The 25,346-nt window shown below is 43.5% G+C and overlaps 2 protein-coding genes across 5 annotated transcripts; both read right to left on the bottom strand.

Annotated features, from left to right (window-relative positions):
* Positions 1–700: 700 nt before the first annotated feature.
* On the bottom strand, positions 701–14,058 carry ISY1 (ISY1 splicing factor homolog). The gene is made up of 11 exons (XM_035558425.2): positions 13,960–14,058; positions 13,852–13,874; positions 12,056–12,107; positions 10,657–10,722; positions 9,231–9,273; positions 8,991–9,103; positions 8,183–8,300; positions 7,193–7,315; positions 3,700–3,809; positions 2,247–2,333; positions 701–1,520 (listed from the first exon to the last, which is right to left on the bottom strand). The coding sequence occupies exons 1-11, from the start codon at positions 13,960–13,962 to the stop codon at positions 1,413–1,415; spliced, it is 846 nt and encodes a 281-aa protein (XP_035414318.1). The 5' UTR covers positions 13,963–14,058; the 3' UTR covers positions 701–1,412.
* A 1,788-nt stretch (positions 14,059–15,846) lies between these two features.
* Positions 15,847–24,763, bottom strand: CNBP (CCHC-type zinc finger nucleic acid binding protein). Of its 4 annotated transcripts, none has more exons than XM_035558328.2 (5): positions 24,543–24,763; positions 18,056–18,175; positions 17,685–17,777; positions 17,300–17,498; positions 15,847–16,828 (listed from the first exon to the last, which is right to left on the bottom strand). In XM_035558328.2, the coding sequence occupies exons 2-5, from the start codon at positions 18,156–18,158 to the stop codon at positions 16,711–16,713; spliced, it is 513 nt and encodes a 170-aa protein (XP_035414221.1). In that variant the 5' UTR covers positions 18,159–18,175; positions 24,543–24,763; the 3' UTR covers positions 15,847–16,710. The 4 variants fall into 4 exon arrangements, with proteins under 4 accessions (XP_035414221.1, XP_050568729.1, XP_050568730.1 ...); XM_050712772.1 differs by having other exon boundaries at positions 17,300–17,502; positions 17,686–17,780; positions 24,543–24,707; XM_050712773.1 differs by having other exon boundaries at positions 17,300–17,502; positions 17,686–17,777; positions 24,543–24,707.
* Between the last annotated feature and the right edge of the window lie 583 nt (positions 24,764–25,346).

Here is a 25,346-nt window from a genome sequence, read left to right as displayed (position 1 = left end):
TCTGTGGCTTAGTGCCAGGCAACAAAGCCCTTAGCTTTCACGTACTAATCTCTTCCATAGGTGAAGTACACTACTCTGATCCAGTCCTGCCTGTCCATAAACCTGTTAGCACATCCAACATGAAAGGAGCCTAGTCTTTCATTCTTGGTGGTCAGACATTTCAGGGAAGGAACTCTAGGAAAGTGTTATCTTTTACAGCAATACAAATAACCTGTGGATAAAGTACATTAGCTTTTCTAAAAGCAAGACTAGAAAACACTCAAGAGGCAGCAGCAAAAAGTAAAAACAGCTTCAGAAAGATACTTGCAACTCAGAGAACATGAAATTGAGTCAGAAACAGAGTAGTATGCTGCTACATTACAATATAGAGCTGAATATTAAAAGCATCTAGAAACTCTGTAGTCCCTGATGTGGTTAGTTGTTTATAGTGTATTCCCTCGATAGCACTTGTACTCCACAGCTACAGAAGTTTCAGTTTACAGAATTTAAAGTTTCATTCCGACTTGTATAACAATGTTACTCACTCAGACCCTAAACAAGCCCTTTGCTGTGATCTGCCTCTTTTCACGTGATACACAAGCTGTGAGCAGGTGGGGATGCCCAACTTCAAATCCTTGTGTGGATGACTGTTTATGACCCTATTCTTTGACTATGATTAGGGTAAAGAGCACAATCCTTTGAACTAGAATGAAACAAGACATTAGTGTGTATAAAATTTAATAAAAATATTTGAACAAGGTATTGCAAAGATGAAAGTATTTACACTAGCTGCTAGAATATCCAGCATTTGAACAGTCCATACACACGGCTCCAAACCATAAAAATGGTAACAGCTTTTGGACAATACTGCATGTGTTATATAAAGACGCAAATCAACTTCAAAAACATTCAAGATCTGCCATCAAGCTCTCTCTAAGCAGGTTCTGAGCTATTGTGGTAAACTAACCAGGCACAACAGAGTAAGTTACTTTTGGACTCAGGTCAGCTAAACTCAACATGAGAAATATGTTTACATACAGCACGGATACAGGAGACAGACCGGCAGTAACATCAGTTAGATTTCTCTAGCGATAGTCAGTCAGTAATGAAAATGAAAGTAGTCATTTGGTTTGCTGGTTTATCTGTAAGATGCACTGCCGCAGAGTGTTTCACAAAGTGAAATGACTGAAGACTGTTACTGGAGATGTAGAAGCCATGCTAATCTAGGCTTGATCTTTCACAGCACCGAAGTGCAAGTCATCTTAGCAGATTGACCAAAAGAGTGTTCTTCCTTTTGCAGAGTACACTAACTTGATTACAACTTACTCTTAACATTCACAGGGACTTTCAGAGCTAAAAGTGACTGCTGTCAGAATATATCAAACTGGTGCTTTAGGATGGATTATATAAAACCAGGACATACTCATGCAGCATTATAATCCTAAAAGTCTTTTTGCTTCTTCACTCTGTGCCATGAGAGTTTCACTAGCATACTTCTGAAGAAGCTCCATCTTCTTTCGCCGTACAAGAGCTTCCTCAATCTGGAAGTATAAAAGTAAGACATTCAGCTTAGTTGAGATGCTGAAACTCAGAACAGCCAGCTAGCAAAACAGGAAGAAGCACAAGAAATGAACAGTGAAAGTTAAGAGGCTTACACTGGTATAAAATTAGTGGAATAGAGGGAAGGGATACCATCAAGGGCCCTTGACAGGCTTGAGAGGTGGGCCCATACAAACGTCATGAAGTTCAACAAGGCCAAGCACAAGGTCCTGCATCTGCGTCGGGGCAATCATAAGCGCAAATAGGACTGGGCGGAGAATGGATTGAGTAGCCCTGTGGGGAAGGACTTGGGGGTACTGGTGGACAAAAAAACTGAACATAATCTGGAAAAGTATGCTCGTAACCCAGAAAGCCACCACATCCTGGCCTGCATCAGAAGAAAGGTAGCTGGCAGGTTGAGGGAGGTGATTCTCCCCCCTCTTCAGCTCTCATGAGACCCACCTGGAGCACTGCATCCAGATCTGGGGCCCCCAGAATTCTGTGATTTTGTGGTAACACCACAACATATTCCAAGTTATGCAATACTTATGAAGGTTTAGGAAATTCTCAAATGAAGAGGGGTATAGCAATGGTACTGTAATTGTGGGCAGTTCCACAGCATTTGCAAGAGGATTAAACAGTCACAGAGTAAAATCACTGAAGGAACAAATTATGTATCTTGCAATAGCAAGAGCACATGTCTGCAATTCGATTTTCTGATGTCTTACCTCCTGCTGAGTTGGCACTGGAACATGTGCAATAAATTTCTGTTGGCCTTCTTCACCTTCTTTTTCCTTGCCACTTTCCTCATCAGACTAAAAAAAAAGTTAAATGACATTAAGTTTACTTTCTGAAGGAGTCAAACACAAATGTGCCAGAAGGAACCAGTGAGAAAATAAATGAGGATACAAAAACACAGAAAGTAGGTGAAAAGGACCAAACAACAACAGAGTATGACAAGCATTACATTCAGATCCTACGGTCAAAGACATTTTCAGAATTGTTGCTTTTCTTCTTCATATGGCTTTTCCTCTGTTGTGGAAATAATATGAACATAAGGCCACAATCTCTACTTTCCTATGTAACTCTGGCTACAATAGCAAAGCTATAAACAAAAGAGGAGCTAGCCAATCAAGAAGAAAGCAAGTGCCTCAAAAAATATAAAATATATGCACCGTTTCCCTGTATAGCTCTATACTGCCTCTTTCTCATGCCTAAGAGATGGGCTTATGAATCACAAAATAATACAAACAAAACAAGATACAGAAGGAATAACTAGTTTTAACTTACTGACTACCTCCTTTTCATTCTAGTGATAAACCCTCTTGGGTATGGACTGAGAAATAAGAACTGGCTTTCAGTATCTCTTTTACAGATCTCTGAGCACACTGGGAATATCTTTCATTTCCCTTACTGCCTCTGGGTGCAGGGAGAAGAAAGAAGCAGGTAACAGTGATGACTGCAGCATCAGCAAAACCTTGTTGTATCAAAATTCAACTGTGAACAAACCCCTGAACATTAAACGCTTTTGCTATAAATTGATGGCCTGAAATTTACTACACACAAAAAAATATTTGTATTATTACAAATTGTGCCAGGGGAGGTTTAGGTTGGATATTAGGAAAAATTTCTTCACTGACAGAGTTGAGGCATTGGAACAGGCTGCCCAGGGAAGTGGCTGAGTCACCAGCCCTGGAGGTATTCAAAAGACGTGTAGATGTGGTGCTCAGAGACATGGTTTAGTGGTAGACTTGGCAGTGCTAGGTTAAGGGTTGGACTTATCTCAGAGGTCTTTTCCAACCTACATGATTCTACGATTCTATTACTGAGGTAAGATCATACTTAAAAGTGTGACTCAACAGTGCTGGTAACACACTACCATACAAGTACCAGCAGTCCAGACAATGACAGGTAATCACAAGGTCTCAGCTAACCGTTAGTTGTTTCCCTCTAGCAAAATGTCTTTCCTATCTGCCAGCTTTCATCATTCTGTAAACTTAGACCAAACATACTTATCTACTAATATTTTTTTTTAAAACTAAACAGGGACTACTGAACAGGAATTTAGGCAGAGAGAAGGGCAGAATTCAGCAGCAGAGAGGTTCTCAGCAAAATCTCTCTTCTTCCATAAGGCAACAGAGAAGACACATGAAATGTAACATCACCTTAACCATCACATACCTCATCTTCATTGACAGCATAGATATTTACTTCCTCATCCTCCTCCTCATCACCTCTCGCAAGTCGTGCCTCTCTCTCCATTTTCCATTTTTCCACTGCTTCTGCTATAACTGTTTGGCAAAGGAAAAGAGCAGGTGTATGTGAGAGCAATTTAAAGCAGCATGGTCCAGCTGTAGCTCCAATTTCCTCAACAGCAGTCCTGCAACAACTGAAGCGAGAGTTCCTTTGATTTGTCTCCAATTTCCAAAGCTTTTTTTTTTTTCCAAAGACTTAAACTTCTCAGTTAAATCCTCTACATCTGTAATATGCACTTACTGTCGAACATCGATGTCAATGCTGTCTGAGCAAAATCCAATGTTAGTAAGTAGCACACTGTCACAGTACTAACTGGGATATGTTTTAGATTCTGAATGTCATGGATAAACATCAACTGACCCTGTTAACACAAAAACAGGGAGCCACGTGACCAGGGTAAGTGACTTCAGCTTTCTAGCATGTCAGCAGCTACAGGAATCCTGGTCACCATGTAGGTAAATATGATTACGCTCCATGGAATGACCACCCACACAAGTACTTTTCATCTCAGAGTGCATTTCTTGCTTATTTTGTAGCATGCTTCCAATTCTGTAGCTCACTGCTAGCTAGGACCGTTTAGGCTGTCCTGTCTTCATTATGCAACTGAGAGCTACTAAGAGCTCGAACACAAGTTTTAAGAAGCTTCATCAGTGACAACTTAAGTGCCTAAAAATTGTAGGAAAGTGCAAAACTAATGCAACTAAGCAGTAGAAATGCCTACAACTATAGAATTCAACAGTCATCCCCCTTGGCTCCCAAAGCGAACATTAAAGTGGTCTCCCTAAGAAAGCAAGATCTAACCAGTGGCACATGGCTGTGTTTTGTGTGGTTTCTTAACAGAAAAGCTACACAAATTAAGAAGTTTTTTTTCAATACTTCATTTTACAACACTTTAACTCTTCTGATCACATGGTAAAAGTCACAAGAACCTAGATAACAAGTGACCCAAAGGGAATCTTAGATATCATGTACTAATGATACTGGGAAAAAAAAAAAAAAGACATTCCTTGCAATGCACACTGAAAGACAAATTCAGGGTTACGCTAGCCACATTAACTCGAACCAAGGCTCTTTTATACAGTTCCCCCCCACCCATTTGCTTCATTTCCATGTATTGGTTCTGCTAGCATCTCTACCTCTATCCTTATTATTTCAAGTAGCACCATCACCAAAGATGATAATTCTCTTCAGTAACCATACAAATGCAAATAGGCTACCTCTCCTGCCTGCGGTTAGCAGGACGCGTGAGAAACACTGAATGAGATACCTTTCTGGCAACGCACACAACTTCCCTTCCTATGGCATCAACTGTCTGTCAGCCAGCTACTGCTCACCTGGGTTAAAGCCCCAAGCTACACTGCAGGACACAGATAAGTGGAGTATGTCCTTTTTTTCCTCCTTCCTCCCTGTCCTATACCTAGCCAGTAAGTCACGAGGCTCTAATACACCACAATAGTGTGAAGATCTCATCATTGAGGAGGGGTAAGTGTAACAAGTAGATGACCATATCAAGAGCCACTAAGTATTAAAAACAGTTACAAGCTCAACCTACTTAACAAGTCACATTCTGCAGTCTCCATTAAACTTTTTTTCCTAATTCCGAAGAGATACTCATATACAAAAAGGAGCACTAGGACATGGCAAAACTATTCAAGAAAAAAAATGATCTTCTCATCTGCTGTGTTTTGTGGAAGAACCTGCCAGGACCTTTTCGTATGGAGCAATGAGGATCTGCCTCCAGTTGAAGCATCAATAGAAGGTATTATGAAACAAACATACAAAGCAAATAGTAACAAATTGCCAAGATCAATGAGTGGTCACCTGAAATGCTAAAACAACTATTTACAAAACAGCTAAGCTCTTGAAGGTGTAGGGTCTCATGGTTAAAACTACACAAATACCAGATGGCAGAAACAGTGCTGGATTTCAAAGAGGGTTCAAAGAACTCATAATTCTGATGTCTTTACTGGGCAAGTCAGTAGGAACAAAGCTGGAGAATAAGGTGACAGATATAAATAAGTATCATCTATTGTGAAAGTGTTCGTTTTAAAGGGGAACTTTATTTATTAACAATACGAAACCACTAACAGTTGTAAAGATGAAAGACAACTCTTAAGTGCCCCTCACCCCATCCTCCAGAAATGCTTTACACAATTGTTATTTAAGTACCTACGTGCCAGCTATGCACAAGTTATCCATGGGAAAAAATAATAACTTCAGAGTTCATCATCTCTCCTGCTTGATCTAATTTAATGTTTAAAAAGACCTTGAATCACCTACAAAACATAATTCAACACACAGCCAAATCCAGACTGACTGTTAGGAACTACTAGGAATGGACAGTGACAATCACTGATAAAATGTAATTGTCACTGTAAAGAAAGAGTTCGCGGTGGACTTACATCTTAAATGCTATGTGTAGTTCTGATCACCTCCACTCCGTATTTCAAGGAACGGCATAATTGGAAAAGGCTTAAGAGAAGAGTGACAAAGATGTTCAAAAATATGAAACCATTTCCATACAGAGAAAAGGATGTGTACATTGGAGTAGAACTTTTCATGCCTGCACAAGAAACTGGGGGATGAGATATTAAAATTAGTTTTAGTAGCCTGAAGAGGAACTCTGTTTTCTCTTCAACAGGGTATCAAGGGAGCATCAGTTCACCTTAACTTGAGATTTAAACCAAATCAAAGTCAGCTACTACTCTTCAGAAGGCCATTCATCTGACAAGCTCCTAGCAGCCATCGTATCTAGCGGAAAGGATTACAGACAAATGCCACCAGGGAGAAAAAACACACCAGCAATTAAATACAAAATAACTACTCTGGTAGTAACTACTCTCTTCTCTTTCAAGGCAGAGAAGCTCATCTGCTAATATTTACAGATGCTAGCAGATGTGCTGGATCTGGGCAAAAGTGGAGTATTTCAAAGAAAAGATGGGAATGCGTGCAAGCGGGAAGTGGGAGAACTGACTTCTTTGGTCCTTCTGTCTTCTCCAGTAAGACCAGGCAAGACTGTTGCTCTGTTACAGAACACTACAGTGGGGAAAAAAGTGCATGTCATTCAAAAGATGCATTTGGTTGGGACTTGACTGACAGTATGGGACGTGAGAAGTGTCAATTTTTTTTTTAAATGAAAGTAAGAACTCTGAACTTTTTTTTTTTACTGCCTATTCTGGAACTGTGGGTCTCTGGTTGAATTAGGTCTCTCCAAGAAAGAGGGTGCTAGATACAGAATGAGATTTTCTAGAAAACGCAGCCATGAAGTAATACACACGTAAAAGTAAACATTTTTGTTATTACTTCAAAAAGAGGTAAAGAGTGGCTTTTCTCTACATTAGTTACCAGGACATTCTAATGTCTACACATCTAAGAAAAAGTAGATGACTATTCACAGAGGTTTTTGAATCTTGCATACCTTTCTTTTCGTGTTCTTGTTCCAGTGGCTCCAGAATACCGTCATCTTCATCTCTGTAGCCATAGTATTCGGCATCAATGGATTTCATAAGCTCGGCTCGAGTTTTGCGGGGTGGTGGAAGGGCTTGAAAAATACATGTCTGTTATTCATAAAGTCAACCCTAATAGCTTGCAGTGCATTCCTGACCCCCACCAACCTCGCAGCAACTATAACTACCACAATAATCTAATTATCACTGGATGATCTGAACTGCTGGCAGTATCAGTGCTGGTATTTTACTCTGGCCTGCACAACCCTGATGCTTCCTATCACACAGTTGGCACCATCTAGCAACTCTACACTCTGTCATGCATTTTTCTCCATGTACTGGGGTCCCAGTATCGAGCAAGACTATTATATGAAAGAAACTAGAAAACTGGCCCAGGCTGCCGCAGATCACGTAGTACCTCCCATAATTCCTGAGACAGCAAACAAGACAGAGCTGATTCAGCAGGCTTGCCTCATTTTCAAATCAAAGTAATTCTCATCCTATGACAAGTCAATACACAGTTTTATCTACTTACAGCTGGATTTTCTTATTATGACACCTGATTCCTGCATCTAAAATTATGTTCAAATTTCTTTTTTTTTTTTTTAATTAGTTCCTATAGCTTACCATTAAAGTCAACCTGCTATGCTGGAAGGTTTCTATAGAATATTAGTACTTACTATTTTGAACTCACAGTAGAAAACAGTTTATTCTTTTCTATGCTTCTTTTATTAAACTGTAAAGAGTCAAAGGTGCTCTTTGTCCAAAGAAATAGCATTTAATTAATTTCTTGAGTTCAGCACTTCATGTAGCTGCTCTGAGACACAGGCCAGGATATGTAGTTACTAGCATTCCCTACGTACTATAGTAAATAGTCTAGTAAAATTTACTGTCTAGTCTGAGTGGTATCTCAAAAAAATACTACTATACAGATTTGTATCTAGGAAGAGTTATTTACTTACGCTCCTTTTCAAAAAGCTCTCTAACTCCTGGTAAATCCTTTGCAGCTCCAAAGTACTTGTAACCTCTGTTTCCTGGAACTTCTTTCCCTTCATGATCTAACATTCTTGGTCCAATCCTCTGAAAAATAAACAGTTAGTTGCTTTATGTTTTATTCCTTAATAAAAATAGGCATCTTAATAGGTTAAAGGATTGAGAAAGGAGATAAGCTGTATCAGTTCAAACAACCGTACAAGTAAAACGCCCTCAAAGCTCATCTTTATACAGTCTCTACTTTTACTAGAAATCACCCAGTTAAAACAACAATGAAAACAATAAAGTACCCATACCTGATTCACTTTGACAGAATATCTAAATCCTTCTTACTGTCTGTACTATTACGTTCAGGTAACCTGTAAATAAGCACTACTAAATCTGACAATAAAAACACTTTTGATGTTTTGGCAAATGAGGGCTAGTCTCCTTTCATTTTCAGCAGTAACTAGGTGACCCAAGTAGAAACCTTTCTACAGAGTGATAAGGCACGGAATCAAATAAAAGCTTACCGATGGATAAAACCAGAACACTGCTGTTCACTTTTAACAGGAAGGTAAGACCCCTCAAACCAGTGCGCCAAATAAAAAGTCAGATTTGCTCATCGTGGAAACAAATGTTAAATCACATTAGAAGAAGTATTTAGAGATTAAATAAGGTTCCTCTCTAATAAACACTGGCCATATAATAGTTAGCTAAATGTTGCAAGGATTTTTCTCATTATGCACTTTAGTTGTAAGCAGAACCACCATGTAGTGCAAAACAATCTGCACTTACAGCATAGTCAGGACCTCCTAGCTCCCTTATTCTGACTTCCCAGTGTCCTTTTTCCCTCAGAAGTTTGTTTATTTCATCATTCAGGTCCCGAATTCTGAATTCGCCCAACCCAGCTGTTAAGGGGAAAAGAAACAAGAAATTAAGCAACTTACTAAAGGCGTATTGCTCACATGGAATACTGTGATCTCCTGGCTAGGACCAGAGATTCAAACAGATAAAATTTAATTAGAAAAATCTTACCATTTTGAATCTGTGCCACTTTCTTGGAAATTTCGCCAATGATCTAGTTAAATAAGAACATAGAAGTGAATTTCTCCATTAAAAAAAAAAGAACACCACCTACCCACAACCAACTAGAAAACCCAGAAAAGTCCTTCTTGAAGTTGTCTTAGTCTCAGATCCACTTTCTGGATCAAAAACAATTTCAAATATCAACATAGATTTTATTTGGACTAACACAGTACCTCAAAGGCTTAAAATACTTGCAATTATTTTACATCAGTTATCATAAACAATCAAATTCCTAATAAGTATATCCAATAACTTCACCTCTGACTTTTCAGGCAAAGAAGGGAAGAGAGGAATGTCCGACAGGCCAGCCCTATGATGAGCTGGCAGGCTCAGTGACCGCTGTTTACCTTTGCTTTAGCAAGCCTTTCAGTGCCATTTCAATACCAATACTGGCTGGACAAGCCAGAGTCAAAAGCTTGTGACACACAGGACAAAGTTCAGCTAGCAGATAACTACTAGTGACACCCCTCCAGGGTCAGCATCATTTAAAGTTTCTAACAGCCTGGATGCACTCTGGGAAAGGTCACAATGAGACCAGATGGGGGGAGCAAAGGCTGCTGAGGGACTTGGATAGGTTAGAGAATAGGTCTACAGAGTTCCACAAAGTTCCTCAAAGAAAAGGCAAAGTCTGCATCTGGGAGAATGAGCCCATTTAACAGTACAGGCCAACTGCTGAATGACCTGAAAGCAGCTTCTGAAGAATAAGCTGAACAAAAAGCTCAACAGGAGTCAATGATACAACACTGCAGCACAGGCTAACCTCACACTGCTCTGGGTTAGCAAGAACGTGGCCAGCACGTGGAATTGATTCTTCCCCTCTATTCGCCGCTTGTGAGATCACACCTGGAGTACAACATACACATGATGAGGGCTGGAGCACACGACACAAGGAAGGAAAGCAAGGAAAGGCTAAGAGAGAGATGGGTTTGTTCAACCCTAAAAAGAGAAGATGAAGGGGAAACACCCTATTGGTGTCTTCTGGAGGGTATAGAGAAAAAGACAGGCTGTTGGAGAGGTGCATGCCAGTAGGACAAGCAGTGACAAATTCAAATCGGGCCAGGAAAATTCTGAGTACATCCACAGAAAAAAAAAATCATTAAAAGGGCTGTCAAACACTGGTACAGGGTCCCATAGAAGTTGTGGAATCCCAATCCCATGAGATATTCAGAAGTCAACTGGACACGGCCCTGGGCATTGCAATGTGGTTGTACCTTCACTGAACACGTGTGGTGAACTGTATGATATTCCTGCCTAAATTAAACTGCGATTAACTCAGTATACTGAAGAAGTCTGAAAAATTTAGCATGTCTGTTTTAGACAGCCTGCTTACAAAAGTTCCACCTGCTACAGAATTATAAAGATCTATTCACATTACCTGTCGCCTCCATTTCTCAGCTTTAGGCAACTCATTACACTCTGATGCAAGGAAAGGTCTTCGCTCCTGTCAGACAAAAAAAAACACACAATCTAGCATCAATACGATCACAGCATTTCATGAGAACTTTGTTGCTTGATTAATCCTAAACTACGCTACCAGCATCCAGTACCTTCTGCTCCCACCAATTTTTAATGAGTGGATAAAAAATGACTACTTACAGACCTGCCAAATTAAACTACCACAGAATACCGTAAACTACATAATCCCACTTTATTCAAAACAAAACTTGTCACCTAATCCTTCATATCAATACACAGATGAATAATGTTTCATCTAGGACAGCTGCATTCACATAATTTTCCAATATACTAGCATCTAAATAAAATCCACTGTTTTCCAAGCAGCTCTTAAGCTTGGGCCTTTCTTTCTCAATTACAACTACCTAAATTCCATAACTTTTCTTCAGGATGTTTTCATTTTGTACTCTCCCAACTACTGTTAATTAAACACTTTTTCCCCCAACCTTCACAATAGCACCACGTGCAATTATTTTGTCCCTTTCCCTACAGTACTTCCACAGGTCAACCCTTTATATATAAAAAAAAAAAACAAAAAATGCCTTCCTTCACATAGCATACCAGAAACTGTCCCATCTTATGTGTAAAACATCACTCCTTACAGTGCGAACACCAGAACACCAGACACTTGAATTTCCAGAATTTCTTTGCCAGTTACCAAAGTTAAAAATTATAAACCTGTCTAAAAAAAATTGAGAACACTCTGATCCCTACATAAATATTCTTGCAATTTGAGTTATGATTCAATGAAAAACGTACAGAAACATCCAGAGAGAGTTGAAAATCATTCACTAAGGTTCTACGTGGGTTTAGGGGTGCTATTTCTTGCATTACAATATGTATATATTTTTTAATGTCTAAAATGGGCTTACCAACTTTGTAAATCTGATGCCAATTCCAGCTCCCAACCCTCCCCCTCCCCAAAAGCCCCATAAGAGCCAAGACAATTATGATCAGATGCAGACATCATGTGTTGGTTTAATACCATGCCACTATTGTCACACGCAAGCCTCGAGTTCAGAAGGATCCTGAAGACCCTCTGTTCCATGGTTATTACTTTGTTAGAATACTACCATAAGCGATTGTTATTTACCAGTATTTTAAGCAGTTATTTAAGAAAATTCTATTTACCATTTCTCTTTTGTGTCATTGTGAAACACAGCCCCTACTTTAACCGCTTTCCGGATGACTAATGCCAAGCTCCTATATGATTCCTGAATGCAGTGCATGGTCTTTCTGGAAACTGTTACACAGGTCTGTACATGGCTGCATTCCACCCTTCATCAAAGCTAACAAAGCTTTAGTTTTTTACATCATACCTTAACTTTTCCTTCCTCAAGCTGAGCTTGACGGAATCTTGCCAAGGCCGTCCTAAAAAAAAAAAAAAAAAAGGAAGGAAGCAAATTTACTTCTATACATCTACACCTCAACTGCAGTAAGTTCTTTTTTTTTTTTTATATTACAGACTTAACGAACGTTAAGAAAACTTAACGTTTCCTCCATTCTGTAGAAAACGAAACGCATTCATTGACTAGCTCTTCTGACTACCAACTTCTACAACACTAGAAATCCTCAGCGGTTAATTTCTTAGACAAACCCTGGCAAGCAACTAATTAATTTTTCTATTTAACATATTCCAATGTGTTAGATATTACCAGTAAAAGGATGACAACAAGTTACAAACACAAGCATAAAATGTACTTATCTTAGCATAAAAAAGAAAAAAAAAAAAACCTTCATTGAGGGCAGCACCTTGCAATCAAGCTTATTAAAATGTCTAAAATATTTCAAGTCTCTTACAACTAAGCTGAGACTATACAGACCCCATCTTTTTAATACATGGTTTTATTTATTTACAAAACATTTAATAGTTATGTTAAAAAGCACAAAACAACTGAGAGAGCACTTAACACTTTCTCTTTAGCTTCATATCTGTACTCTGCATGTAAGACAATTATCTAGGGCTCCATCTACTGTTAAGGAGCACAGAAGCATTTCCAGAATGAAATACAGCACCATTCAATTCAGTGCCTAAGGTGCACTGGGTTGTATCACTGTATGAGAGCACCTCACAGGGTACTACATAGCTGTAGTCCCTTCAGTCTCTCTTTGAATTACTATTACAAACTCAACAAATATTTCAGTAAAATGAATGCAAAACAAATACATTAATGAGCTTCTAATTTAGTAGTTTTAAATATGTGGTCTGAAAACCTTCTTGAAAAGGTACTTTGGAAAGACAATAGGAGAATTAAGATATTAAAGACTGATTTTGCTCAAGACCATCCCAGGCAAAAGTTATACCTAAACCCATGCTGACAGATGCCTGTCTAAGTCTGTCAGCTCTGTTCCAAAAATGGAAACTGCCTAAAACCATAGTGAAATGTTAGAACAACTTCCGCGTTCATTATCCAGCCCCTGCTGCAGTTTCTGTACTGGACTGGCTGGCACAGCCAGCAGCACTGCCCAGCACAGCGCTGCAAGCTCCACAGCACCAGGTTCCTCCTTTACAGATGGCTCATGTCAGAGAACAGTTTGGGTTGGAAGGGACCCCAAAGCCCACCCAGTCCCAACCCCCTGCCATGGGCAGGGCCCCCTCCCACCAGCCCAGGCTGCCCCCAGCCCCATCCAGCCTGGCCTTGGGCACTGCCAGGGATGGGGCAGCCACAGCTCCTCTGGGCAGCCTGGGCCAGTGCCTCACCGCACTCTGGGTAAGGAATTTCTTCTCTGTATCTAATTTAAATCTACCCTCTTTTGGTTTAAGAGTGTCATCCTTTGTCCTATCACTGCACCCCCTGACACCGAGTCCCTCCCCAGCTCCCCTGCAGCCCCCTTTAGGCCCTGGCAGGCCGCTGCGAGGTCTCCCCGGAGCCTTCTCTTCCCAGGGCCCAGCTCCCTCAGGCAGTCCCCGCAGCAGAGGTGCCCCAGCCCTGCCAGCCCCCGCCTTTACAGCAGCCCCGGACCCGCCGCTCAGCACAGAAAGCCGCGCTCAGAGCAGGGGGCTTCGGAGCAGGCCGTGCAAACCGGGGGCAGCCGCCGAGCCGCGGGCAGGGAGGCGCTGCCTCCGGGGGGCTGCGGGGAGCTGAGGCCCGGCCGGCCCGCACGCCGCACTCACATGGCCTTCTCCGCGTTGCGAGCCTGAAAGAGAGAAAAGAGGAGCGTTAGGCCCGGCGGCGCCCCAGGAAGCGGGGAGGGGACCGGGGCCCCGGGGCCCCGCGCTCACCATGGCGCCGCCGCCGCCCGCCGCCCGCTCCGCTCCGGAAGCAGCCGCGGCACCCGCCCGGAAGCGGAAGCACACCTCGGCGGGCCGGGCGGGGCCGCACTGCCCCGGTCTCCGCCGCGCTGCGCCTGCGCGCCACGACCTGGTCCCCTCCCCCCCCCCGGGTGTGAGGCGTTGGGGGAGCGCGGCGCTGCGGCGTCACAAGCCCCGAGCCTCCGAACATCAAATTGCTCTCGTTTAAAAATGTGCACTGTCTGTATTACTTTTTTTCCCCCGATGAAAATTGAGACTATATTAAGACTTAAATAAATTGAGACTTAAGCACCTGAGTACTAAAGAAGCCGTAGCTGCAAGACCTGCACAAGCACAAGCCTAAGTCACTAAATTCCACAGGAAAGGTGCCTTATGCAAGTCACAAGCACTGGAAGCCTTTACATACATATACACATATGTATTTATATACATATGTATATAAAGCTACAGGTTAAGTTCCAAAGGCTTTCAGGCCTTTGTAATAATAAAATTCAAAAGTTTTGTGACTAACTATATATACACATATGTGGGGAACATAGTCTGTGCTGACCATGCACAGAGTATGCTGTGGTCAGCCTGTACTAGCTGGGCAACCCCAAGGCAATCTACGTGCTTCAACTGTGGAATTTATAAGGGTTTTGGCAATCTAAGGCTCAAAGTACATTCATGTTCTTTATAGCAGCAATTAGAAATAAAATGAAAACACTCAGGCAAGAACACCTTCCCCACGCCCTAGTTTCACAACAGATGAAAGGCTTTGTTCAGCATACAGCTGGACAGAAGGCAGCCTGCCAAGGTGTGAGCAGTCTGCAGTAGCACTCACATCATTTGGGTTTTGCACTCTCCAGAACCGCCCTCTGCATTTCTGTCAGACAGAAGCAAGTACTTGGATTTTGCACTGCTCCATCTAAGCAGCAAGAGTATTCACTTTACACGCTTCCAAGTAGCTTCCAAGTAGCTTTCACCAGCTTCCTTCCATCGGTATTAGCAGTATTATCAGCACAAACTTTCTAAAATCCTGCTCAGGTTGTCAGTCAAGTGATCTGGGCTCTGTTTACATAGTGCTTAGTACTTTTATTAAAAATGTTTTCTCCCTGCTCTCCCTTTCTCCCTGAACTACAGCTCAGACTTTTTCTACAGGCTTCCAAATTCTCAGCCTGAGTTTGATATCCAAGTGCCGGGTCCTGCAGTTTGGCCACAACCCCATGCAACGCTACAGGCGTAGGGCAGAGTGGCTTGAAATCTGTGCAGAAGAAAAGGACCTGGGGTTGCTGATTGATGCTCGCCTGAACATGAACCAGCAGTGTGCCCAGGTGGCCAAGGCCAACAGCAGCTTGGCTTACATCAGGAGTAGTGCAGCCAGCAGGAACAGGGAGGTGATTGTCCCCCTGTACTCTGCTCTGGTGAGGCCTGCTCATACATGGAGTGTTTTCAGTTTTGGGCCCCTCACTTCAAGAAGGTCATCAAGGCCCACACTGGTGAAGGCTGAAATACTGCTAGCACATCGGTAAACTACTCCCGGTTGTGTTTGAAATGTGCTGTACCTCCAACAACTTGTGTGCCTTTGACAACCTTGAAGTGGAAGAAGTATTTTATCGACATCAGCTGAGATATGTAGCAAGCCCCCCATGAGAACACAAACCATTCACATAAACCATAGACAGATAAACAATAGTCTGGAAGAAGGACTACATACTCAATGTATGTACAGTCTGATGCTAGAGGATGGAAATTTAACATAAGATAGAACAAAAGAAGTCCAAACTGAACTTTTTACACCTCCACATACCCCTTTTTAATGTTATTTTGCACTGTGTACATGAAACCAAAAATAAACAAAAGGAACTTTAGCCAAACTCCCCTTCCTCCTCCAGCTTTATTGATAGTTTAAAATTACATTTTCTATGTTCTAGGACTTCAATTGCTTTTACCATCTTACTTTAAAAACTGATTACAAGCAAATGAAACTCAGTTGTCTAAGTGATATAGTATACAAAAATAACATCTTGATTTCTGTGAAAATGCATTTATTTGCAACTCCTGAATAGCTCCAAATTGTATATGCTATGAGCACTGATGTCTGGGTTTCAGATTTACTTTGAAGTATTTATTCAAAAGCTTCCCATTACGTTCTGTATCTCCAACATGAACATTCATTGACTGAATTACTGTTATTTTAAGTTTATTCCTGATTTCTCTCTCTCTCTCTCTCATGGCCATTAACAGGCATGTGCATCTTGTTTATTTACTCCCACTCAGCTATATGCTCTAGGTAGGGCCTGATACAGATATTACTTGGTGTTAACAGCTACTGAGGTCAGACAATCCAAGGCCATTGTAATAAAATTAAAGTTATGAGGAAGTTTAAGACACTTCCAGAATTTCTTTCCTCCTGCATAGAATCGCTTCCATGTAACCCAGAGAGGGTTTGCTGGTCTGACTCAACTCTTCCCACTCATCAATCCCTATTCACCAGTGGCACGGAAAGGGGGTTCTTTAACAAAGCATTATACATAACACCTCTACCAAACTAAACATAAACATTTTTGTAGTTAAATGCAGAAAGTTGATTTTTCCACCCCTTTCCTCCTTTTACACGGCAAGTAAAGCTCACTGGCCTGGGAGTAGCCTCTATCTGCCAACCTTTGGCCAGTGAAGAGGATTCAGAGAAAAATAATACAACCATCAATCAGAAAAAGGAGGGGCGACAAAGGAAAATAATTAGGCTGTAGCTTCAATTGTGCATTCCCGTGCAAGGTGCCCTGACTCGCCGCAGCGATAGCAGTTGACTTCACTGGTCTTGCTGCAGTTGATGGCTACATGGCCAGTTTCACCACACCTGCAGGAAAAAAACGAATTAGAATATTAAGATTTGATTCCAAACCACCCAGAGAAGTTACTGTTCTGCCAACCGTGCTGGCTACTTTTATTTCATGCAAGACTTGTTCTGTACTCAAGACTTCTGCTTCAGTGTTCTCATGTTCTTCCACGAGGCATGAACCAGGAACCATTCCTCAACTGATCAACTTACACTGATCACTGTGTATGCCAAAACCACAGTGCACCAAACACATTTTACTTATTTTTGTCAGGTTTTCCCTGTTCTGATGCTTCTGTTTAGCCTTGTTTGAAGCGTAACTGGCTTTAACTCAGATACACCATGTTTTCCCTTCCTCCACAGGAGGAAGTCTTGGTGGCGGTGAAAGATACTGCACTCATGAGCATGCTGTAGCTGGTACAGGCGCGAGCAGCATTTTGAAGCCAGCTTTTCAGCTGCTTCTCAACTTTGAGTATCAGTAGATGCTCTTACCTATAGCATTTCACTTTGGTGCAGTCTTTTTGAATGTGTCCAAACTCTCCGCAAGAATAGCACTTCTGCTCATCTGCATGGTCACAGTCACGAGCGAGATGGCCAGGTTTGCCACAGTTGTAGCAGCACTGCTCTCTCTCCCTCTTCGGCTCCTTGCAGTCCTTCGCAATGTGGCCACCTCTACCGCAGTTATAGCAGGCTTCCACAATAAGAAAAACATACCAAACAAGACTATAAAACCTTGGTAGAGTGAAGTGTAGCATGCTTCTAATGAAGGACATTTACTGTTTCCAGTGAATTATGCGATCAGTGTACAATAGCCTTCTCTTCAACCACAGATCTCTGTCCATGTAATTGAAGAGATAGAATATTTAGTGATACTTACCATCCTCCTGAAGATCACAGTCCTTGGCAAGATGGCCAGACTCACCACAGCGGTAACAGATGTCCGGCAGAGATGAAGACATAAACTGGAAGCCTGCTTGAAATGGGTAACAGGAGAAAAAAGGCTTAAGAATACTCTTAACTTAATCCCTAAGAGTTAATCAAGGACACTGGCATCTGAACTGACAAGTCAGGTTTAGTCTCAGAAGCCCTTGCATAATTCTTACGCAGACTTAAGAACCAGGTAAGTTTATCACCAATTTACGTCTCAGCCTCTGATCAGCTGAAGTCAGTGTTTTACACAGCACTGAGAACAGACAGCTAGAGACATCTTACTGTACATATAAACAGAAAACCATAGCAATCACTTACCTCTGCCACGGCTTCTCATCCCACGGCCACGGCCAATCCCAGTTGGGCACTCCCGAGCCCAGTGGCCAGTACGCCCACACTTGAAGCACTCGTTGCTGCTCATGGTTGCAGATCACCTGCCTGAGGGGAAAAAAAAAGATACATTTTTAGAACACTTTCCCTCCCCAAGCTAAGGGCTCAAGAGACATACCCATCACCTTAACACCCTTACTGTCACACTCTCCTTCAGTAATACCTTTTTCCTCATCACTCAGTTAAACTCGAAAGCCAGTTTACTTATCTCCGTTTCTTCCTAGTAGTTTCTTTCTGTTGGGAGTACCTGACTGGCATCTACTTTTCTTCACTAAGCTGCATTTCTTCACTAACCAAACTACATTCTAAAAGCTCCTTGTAAGGGTAGGCTATATTACAGCTAAGGCCTTAAAGAGTGAGTTAGCTTAGTATCTGAAGTCTTTAGTTCTTTTATGACATAAAGAGCAGTTATCTGACCTAAAGAATAGTCATTTCTCAGAGTTCACTTCAATATATTAACTTACATTTCAGGATACATACTTCACTCCTCAGTTTACAGGGAAGAAAATGCTCAAGACATTTGGCTTCCCTAAAAGACATCAGACACTTGCCAGATATCTAGAAGGCTAACTTGGAAAACATTCTTAGAATGCTAGGGAAACATCGGATAGGCATGCCTGTCCATGACAGCACAAACCACTTTTGCCCATATTGGGGAATGGAGGAAGGCGTTTCATTGATCAGGAAAGTCAGTCTGCCACAGACCACTGAAGCAGCGGTGAGGACGGCGTAGGTTAAGAGACTGCAGTCACAGTACCTTAGCTTGCCTAAGGTATAAAGCAATTAGGCATGACTTCTGGAACTATACACAACAGAACAAGTTAAATATTTAAATTGAATATTGTTAAAGTGTGCCTAAAGACAAGTTTAAAATGTACTGGTTTATAAATACGCACATTAAGCTGAATACTTCATATGCTCTCTCCCAATTCATTACGCTTAACTCAATGGAAGTAGAATCATTAGCTGTATGTTTTGTTAGTGTACCTGATCCCCAAGCTATTCTTCCTATAACCCTACAACTTAGTGGTACAGAATGCTTTTTTTTAAAAAAAACTTTTAAAGAAAGTTGCATACCAAAATAGTAAAGACTATTTTGTATGTTCCCATTGGGACACTTTCAAGTAAAAATATGAAACAATGGTAACAACCAGAACTGCTAGCCTATTCAAACAGAACATCTGTCAAACATCTCAAATTACCAAGAACATGAATGAGTAGCATCTTGAAGAAAGTCACAAAAGAAGCAGTAAGAACACCAAGACCTCGAGAAGAACCAGACTTAGCATCCTGACATTAAGAACTTAAATGGATATAGTATGTTTAAACATGTATTTTTTAATTTACTCCATGCAGAACATTATTTTGGCTTTTTCATCACTTTTCCCTCAAAATTCCTCTCTCTCCAGCTGCCTTCTGCATAGTGACCACCCATCCTTCCCACCACAATAAAAGCAGGAAAGTTTAAAATACACGAGATGTGAAGCTTAACACGCTACTTCTGTAATCCCACATCTACATTCCAACTGGATCAGATAATATTTGCTCTTAAAATGAAATTCTGCAATGAAAGGATGCAAACAGATCTTCAACAGATGTTAAGAATAAAACAGCTTTTTTTTTTTTAAATGAGCACTTGATTTTATATATAACTCAGCCTTTTCACATGCTAGCAGGTATTTACTGCTTCATCTGTGTTCAAAGTCTCTAACTTATTAGGACACCCAATGGTGAAGAGCTGTCTACTACAGTGGCAGCAGCTGGCATCCGTGTGCTCTTGTTTAGGCCTGTTTTCATAGCAACCATGTTGACACAGCAGAAGAGGAAAAACACTGGCAAAGCTGACTGCAGGAGCCGGTCTTGACACAATAGTTGATGCTGCTTTTAATTTCCACGAGACAAGATGGGGTCTCCGATTTATATAGAGGCATAGTCCCCACTCAACCTGCAACTCTTACAAGTCAACACATTAAGATGTTATTTACGAGGCCTTGCATTACTGTCCCAGAAGAGCGGAACAGTACACCAACAGTTCCAGCTGCACTGGAATACATCTCTACAGATGTAAGTAACAACTACAGAGTGGTACTCGAACCACGCGCTAGGTATTACAGCATGATGTGACAGGATTAACTATCACCGGCAGTTACCTGTGTGCCTAACGTAACCACCCAAGTTAACGTACAGTAAGAGACAAATGTTTTACAGGTGAACCTTTAGAACCTCCTTTAGAAATGCACTGGAGAAGCGTTTAGGCTGAGATACACCATCCACCTACATCTGTCTGCCAGTCACTGCCTGCACAAGGGACAGAGAGCACAACACTCACTGCCCCAGAGGAATTTGAAAACAAGTTTTACATCTGACCCCAAGTTGTCTCCTATTTAAAGCCACTCCTCCAAGGAACAAAAAACTCAGTTTCTCTTCCTCTAGTTTTTATCAAATTGGCCAAGTAGGATTATGCAAACTGAGTAAGAAATCCAGAGGACAATAAGCAACAGTTTCCGCAGAACTTGAACAGAAGATTCACTTTGCAACCTTTATCTTCAGAGGCCCACTTTTTCCCTGCGCACAGACCTTTGAAGGCTACAGCTGCCATAAACATACGATCACAAAGCACAGCACTCATCTTCAGATACTTTAGGCATATGAAAGTACCAAACAGTTTGTCTGCACTTCTATTCACCGGTATTTTCATGTTTAATATCTGTGTTTTCTGTAGAAGATCTGAAACTGAATGCAAGTTCACCAGCCGGAGGTGGATTCAGCTGACACTAGTTTTATTTATCCCACATTCTGTGGAACCTTATACAGGACAAAGTTCCTCAACAATGTAAACCATTTAAAAAAAGGTAAGAATTTAGTTTTCAGATTAAGCCAACATTTTTAATGAACAATATCCAGAAGACGTTGGTTCCATACAACAAGTCCTTAAATGGACACCCTCCAAGCAGTTTGGACACCATTTTTCAGTTAGTTACAAGAAAAAAATGACTAGAGTTTAAAAACTACTCAAGTTCAAGTTCTCCTCTGTTAGTCACTACTTCTTCACACTGGCATCACAGGCAAGTTCTCAACAGTTCCTTTTATCTATCAAGGCCACCTTAAACAGGCCTTCTGCGATAAGGCTGCTTGTTGAGGTTGTTTTCTCTCAGTCACATCTATCAATGATTTCCATAGCTCAAATGTATTACACAAACTAACTCCTCCCCTGCTTACATTCCAGAATTGTTCTGCAAGACAGACCAGATGAGGCAGTGGCTCAACATAAGATTCCAAAACTCTGAGAGAAACACAAATCTAGCTGCCTCAAATCACACCTTTCTGCGAAGGAGCGAAGGTAGACATTCACCAGAACTCCTTGTACAGGCCTCCCTAACCGGAGTTTGAAGCTGAAATAAATCACTTTGCAACTATTTACTAAATCATGTCTTCACACACATTCAGAAATATCCCAGTCTGTTTTAGTAGCCGATCCAGACCAGGCAATGGAAAGAACTACCACTAATCTCCACTGTAATGCTATTTTATTGCTTTTGCTTTAGGTGCCATCTAAAAAAAGAAGTCTGCTCTAACAGACAAAAGCAGAACTAACTTGGGCTCCTCACAGGAGGAACCTAAACTATCCTCCAGAGTTTTAAAGAGAAGTCAAACAAGTTCTTGGCAATTCACCAGTGCACAACACTCACTCCAGTTATCTGAAAGAAATCTGACTGCAACCTACAAAACTAGGTAACATGTTGAAGCTAGATTTACTCTGAACAACCCTGATCAATGCAACAGGTAGCAGAAGTTTCATCACAGGCAGCAGTTAAGTATTTTTGCCACAACCTGTGCTGGTCCCCGCTACGACAATGGAGTTTTCCTATATAGGAAACTGCTAGGTACAAAGGATCAGAACCACAAAACTGATGTCTCCCACGCTAAACACATTCTCTTTTGTCTCATTTAGGGAACCATCATGAATTTTATTTTAGTTACATTTACTAAAAAACTGCCAGTTAATATCTTTACTTTACATGCACTTAAGGTCACATTTTACAACCAGGAAGTCATGGACACCTATGATCACAATACTGAACAGGAGTTACTACCTCCTAGAAACAAGTGAATGAGCGGTCCTTTCTGCACAAGCAGTGATTTATGTAAGGGACAGACTAAACCAGAAAGGAACACACAGGTAGCAGAACAACTTTTGGAGCAACAGAAAATAGTTGCAAGGACACTACTTAGACACCTCTAGATACAAGCAGTTCTTTAGAATTCAACAGCTTACAAACAGTTCAAGTCCAATGTAACAGTGGCAATTATATTTATTATACTCACCGAATGCTTCCTTTGATCTACAAGTATCACATCCATTTGATATTAACAGAACTTCACTCCTTCTAAGGAGGGACTAAAGAGAACCCACTGCTAAAACCAGCATGCTTATTTAAGAGCTCTTTAGCAAATCAGCTGTATCAAGGAGGCAAACACTGAGAAGTCAGCCATTTCTATCCGGGCTGTTGGTGACCAACAAACAATACCAAGCCCAAATGTGACAGGTCAGCCCACAGCCAGGCTGAAGACAGCAAAAAACATACGCAACAGCAGGCAGAGCTCTGCTTTTCCAAGAGATTAAGAAATGGAAAGGAGTACTGTCAGAAGTGTCAGCATTTTGTTTCAAAGGAGCAATCAAAATATTACTCATTTAAAAATAAATGCTACCAATAAAGGAGTTTATTTCCAACAAGAATGTTTGAGGATTCCAGAACTCAAGACACGTGACTGTGACTGCGTACACAGAATTAGTGATGCTTCAGCCTCCAGCTTTCATTCTCACAAGGAAAACATACATAGTTAAGTATTTTGACCACCAGGTAACAATACTTCAATTCCAGAAGGAAGCAGTTTGAAACTTCAAGAAAACCTCCAGCAACTGAGAGCTGAGCCCTCAACTCCAGATCCCCTCAATACATTCCACAGGCAAACCTGACTGCCTGATTCAAGAATTCTGAATATTAACTAAAATTCAAGAACTTGGACCCCTTCTGAGAGGTCAGAAGCCAGGTCAAAAAGACATTAAGACTGAGGTACCTGAATTAACTTGTAGTTCTTGGATAGCTTTGTTGACTACAAATTGAAGACAGAGCTACAGAAACACTTCTTTTGAAGCAGGCTATGACAAACTACAGACTATTTACCAAATTGGCACATTCCATTCTTCCCCTTTACATTCTTACTGCTGTCTGGGCAGTTTTGAAGTTTTAATCTTCAGCATGCAGTATCAGCAACGTGCAAACTTCACATAAAAACCAGTCCAGACATTAACTAAGTCAGTTAAGGAAAAAGAAAAGGTAGATTAGCCCTGTAGGTGGCAAGGTTCTCCTGCAACCCTAGGAAACTCGTTTAACTCTTTCCACTTTGGATGGACACAGGATTGCTTCTCTAGGCCAGTCTGCACTGACGAAGAAAACATGGATCAGGCAACCCTAAGGGCTCAGCCATGGGCTCTAATTAACCACTGAAACAGAAATAAGACGCACTATTAAATTTAATAATTCCTCGTGACGACTCTGCATGCTGAATGAGTAACAGCGGTTACTCGAGAACTACGCCTGACGAGCACTCAAATAAAACGCAGCTCCACTACTTCGCGAGGTGTAGCTGCCGCGGACTCTTTTTCCTATCCATTTATAGGCCCCGTTTGGGCGCGGGGCCGGCACGGGCCGTGCCGGGTGGGAGGCCAGCAGCCGCCGCAGCTCCTCGCCCCGAGCCGCCGCCGGGGCCCAGCACGTGGGCGGCCACGTGGTGCGCCCGGGCCCAGGCCCCGCCGATACCGCGCCGCCAGGTGCCCGCTCCCCCGGCCGGGGTCAGCTCGGAAGTTTAAGGAAAGAATAAAGAAAGAAGTTGGAAAAGAGAGAGATTTTATTTCAGCCGCTTCCCAGCCCCCCCCCCGCCCCAGCTCTCCCAGCGCCGTGTCCCCCACCACCCCCCCCGCCCCCGCGGGGTGAGGTGGCCCCGCGGCCCGTTCCTCCCTCCCCTTCCCTCCCTGTTCCCCCACCCCACTCCCCTCCGCTCCCCTCCCCTCCTCTCCTCTCCCAGCCCGCCCAGCGCCCCCCGACCCCCGGACGCCCTGCGGCCCGGCCGGGGCACGCCGCTGCCGGGGGAACCCCGGCCCAGAGGTGCGGCCTAGGGCGCCCCGCGCCCAGCCCAGCGGCCCGGCCCCGCTCCCCGACAGGCACAGACCCCTACCGGCCCCTACCAGTCCCTCCGCGTCCCCCGGCCCCGCCGCCCGGGCCCGGCCCGGCCCCGCTGGGCGCCGCTTTCCCGCGCTAGGCCCGAGTGCGCCAGCGCCGCCAGCGCCGCCATCCCCTCGCCCTCCGCCGCCATCCCCCGCTCCCAGGGCCTCCCCCCCCGGCCCGGCCGTTACCCGCGGACTGCCGAGCGCGCTGCGGCGGCTGGCGGCGGACGGAGTGCGCCGAGGGAAGGCCGCGCTGCTCTGCCCGCCCGCTCCGCTCCCTTCTGCCTGCGCCACACGCGGCTTGCACACGGCCCCTCGCGCTCCCCCCGCCCCTCCCTACTACTCTGCGCACGGCCCGGCGGAGCCCACCTCTCCGCCAATGGGCGCGGCCCGCTTCTCCCGAGCGGCCAATCGGCGTCGCGAACGCGGGCGCCCAATCGGCGCGGGCGGAAGGGGGGAGGGGTCCGCCTACCGTGACGCTCTCATGGGGGGGGGCGGGGGGAGGGGGACAGGCGGCCCCTCGCGGGGCGCTGCGGCACAGCGGGGCCCGCCCCGCCTCGGACCCCTACGGCCTCGCGCGCCTCAGCCCCTCAGCGCCTCCTCAGAGCCTCCTCAGAGGTCCCGCGGCCGCGGAGCTGCCCGTCTCTACCGCCTCCACCTCGGCCCTGCTCTTCTCGGCCCCTTGGGGCTTTTCCCTGCCCGCAAGGCCGGAGGTGCTCGCACCGGGCTTCCCCGCACCCCCCGGCGGCCTCCCCGCCGCTCCCCGCACGGTTTTGTCCCTGCCTGGGCAGCCCCGAGCGCCGGGCGCGAGGCGGGAGGCGCCGCCCGGCGCAGGCGGCCATCTTGGCGGCGCTGCGGGGCTGGCGGCAGCGCGAGGAAATGGAGGACGCGGCGCCCAGTCACGGCGGGCTCGGGGTGGCCGCTTGTGCAGGGCGCCTGTAGCCTCCTTAGGGCACCGGTTAACAACCGCTGCGATACTTTAACGCATTACAG

The sequence above is a fragment of the Cygnus atratus genome, chromosome 10, assembly GCF_013377495.2.
Source record: "Cygnus atratus isolate AKBS03 ecotype Queensland, Australia chromosome 10, CAtr_DNAZoo_HiC_assembly, whole genome shotgun sequence".
Lineage (NCBI taxonomy): Eukaryota > Metazoa > Chordata > Aves > Anseriformes > Anatidae > Cygnus > Cygnus atratus.
Note: the sequence above shows the minus strand (reverse complement) of the source record. Positions and strands in the feature narration are given on the sequence as shown.

What these genes read in the sequence shown, in the direction of transcription:
- ISY1 (XM_035558425.2), bottom strand. An exon ending in CTGAGAAATGGAGGCGACAG is followed by an intron (nt 9,274 to 10,656) that starts GTAATGTGAATA and finishes TTATTTAACTAG; the next exon opens with ATCATTGGCGAAATTTCCAA. An exon ending in TAGGAGGTCCTGACTATGCT is followed by an intron (nt 8,301 to 8,990) that starts GTAAGTGCAGAT and finishes TTTATTTTTCAG; the next exon opens with AGGATTGGACCAAGAATGTT.
- CNBP (XM_050712772.1), bottom strand. Translation starts at nt 18,158, where the DNA reads ATGAGCAGCAACGAGTGCTTCAAGTGTGGGCGTACTGGCCACTGGGCT. An exon ending in ACTGTGATCTTCAGGAGGAT is followed by an intron (nt 17,503 to 17,685) that starts GGTAAGTATCAC and finishes TTTCTTATTGTG; the next exon opens with GAAGCCTGCTATAACTGCGG. An exon ending in ACCAAAGTGAAATGCTATAG is followed by an intron (nt 16,829 to 17,299) that starts GTAAGAGCATCT and finishes TTTTTCCTGCAG; the next exon opens with GTGTGGTGAAACTGGCCATG.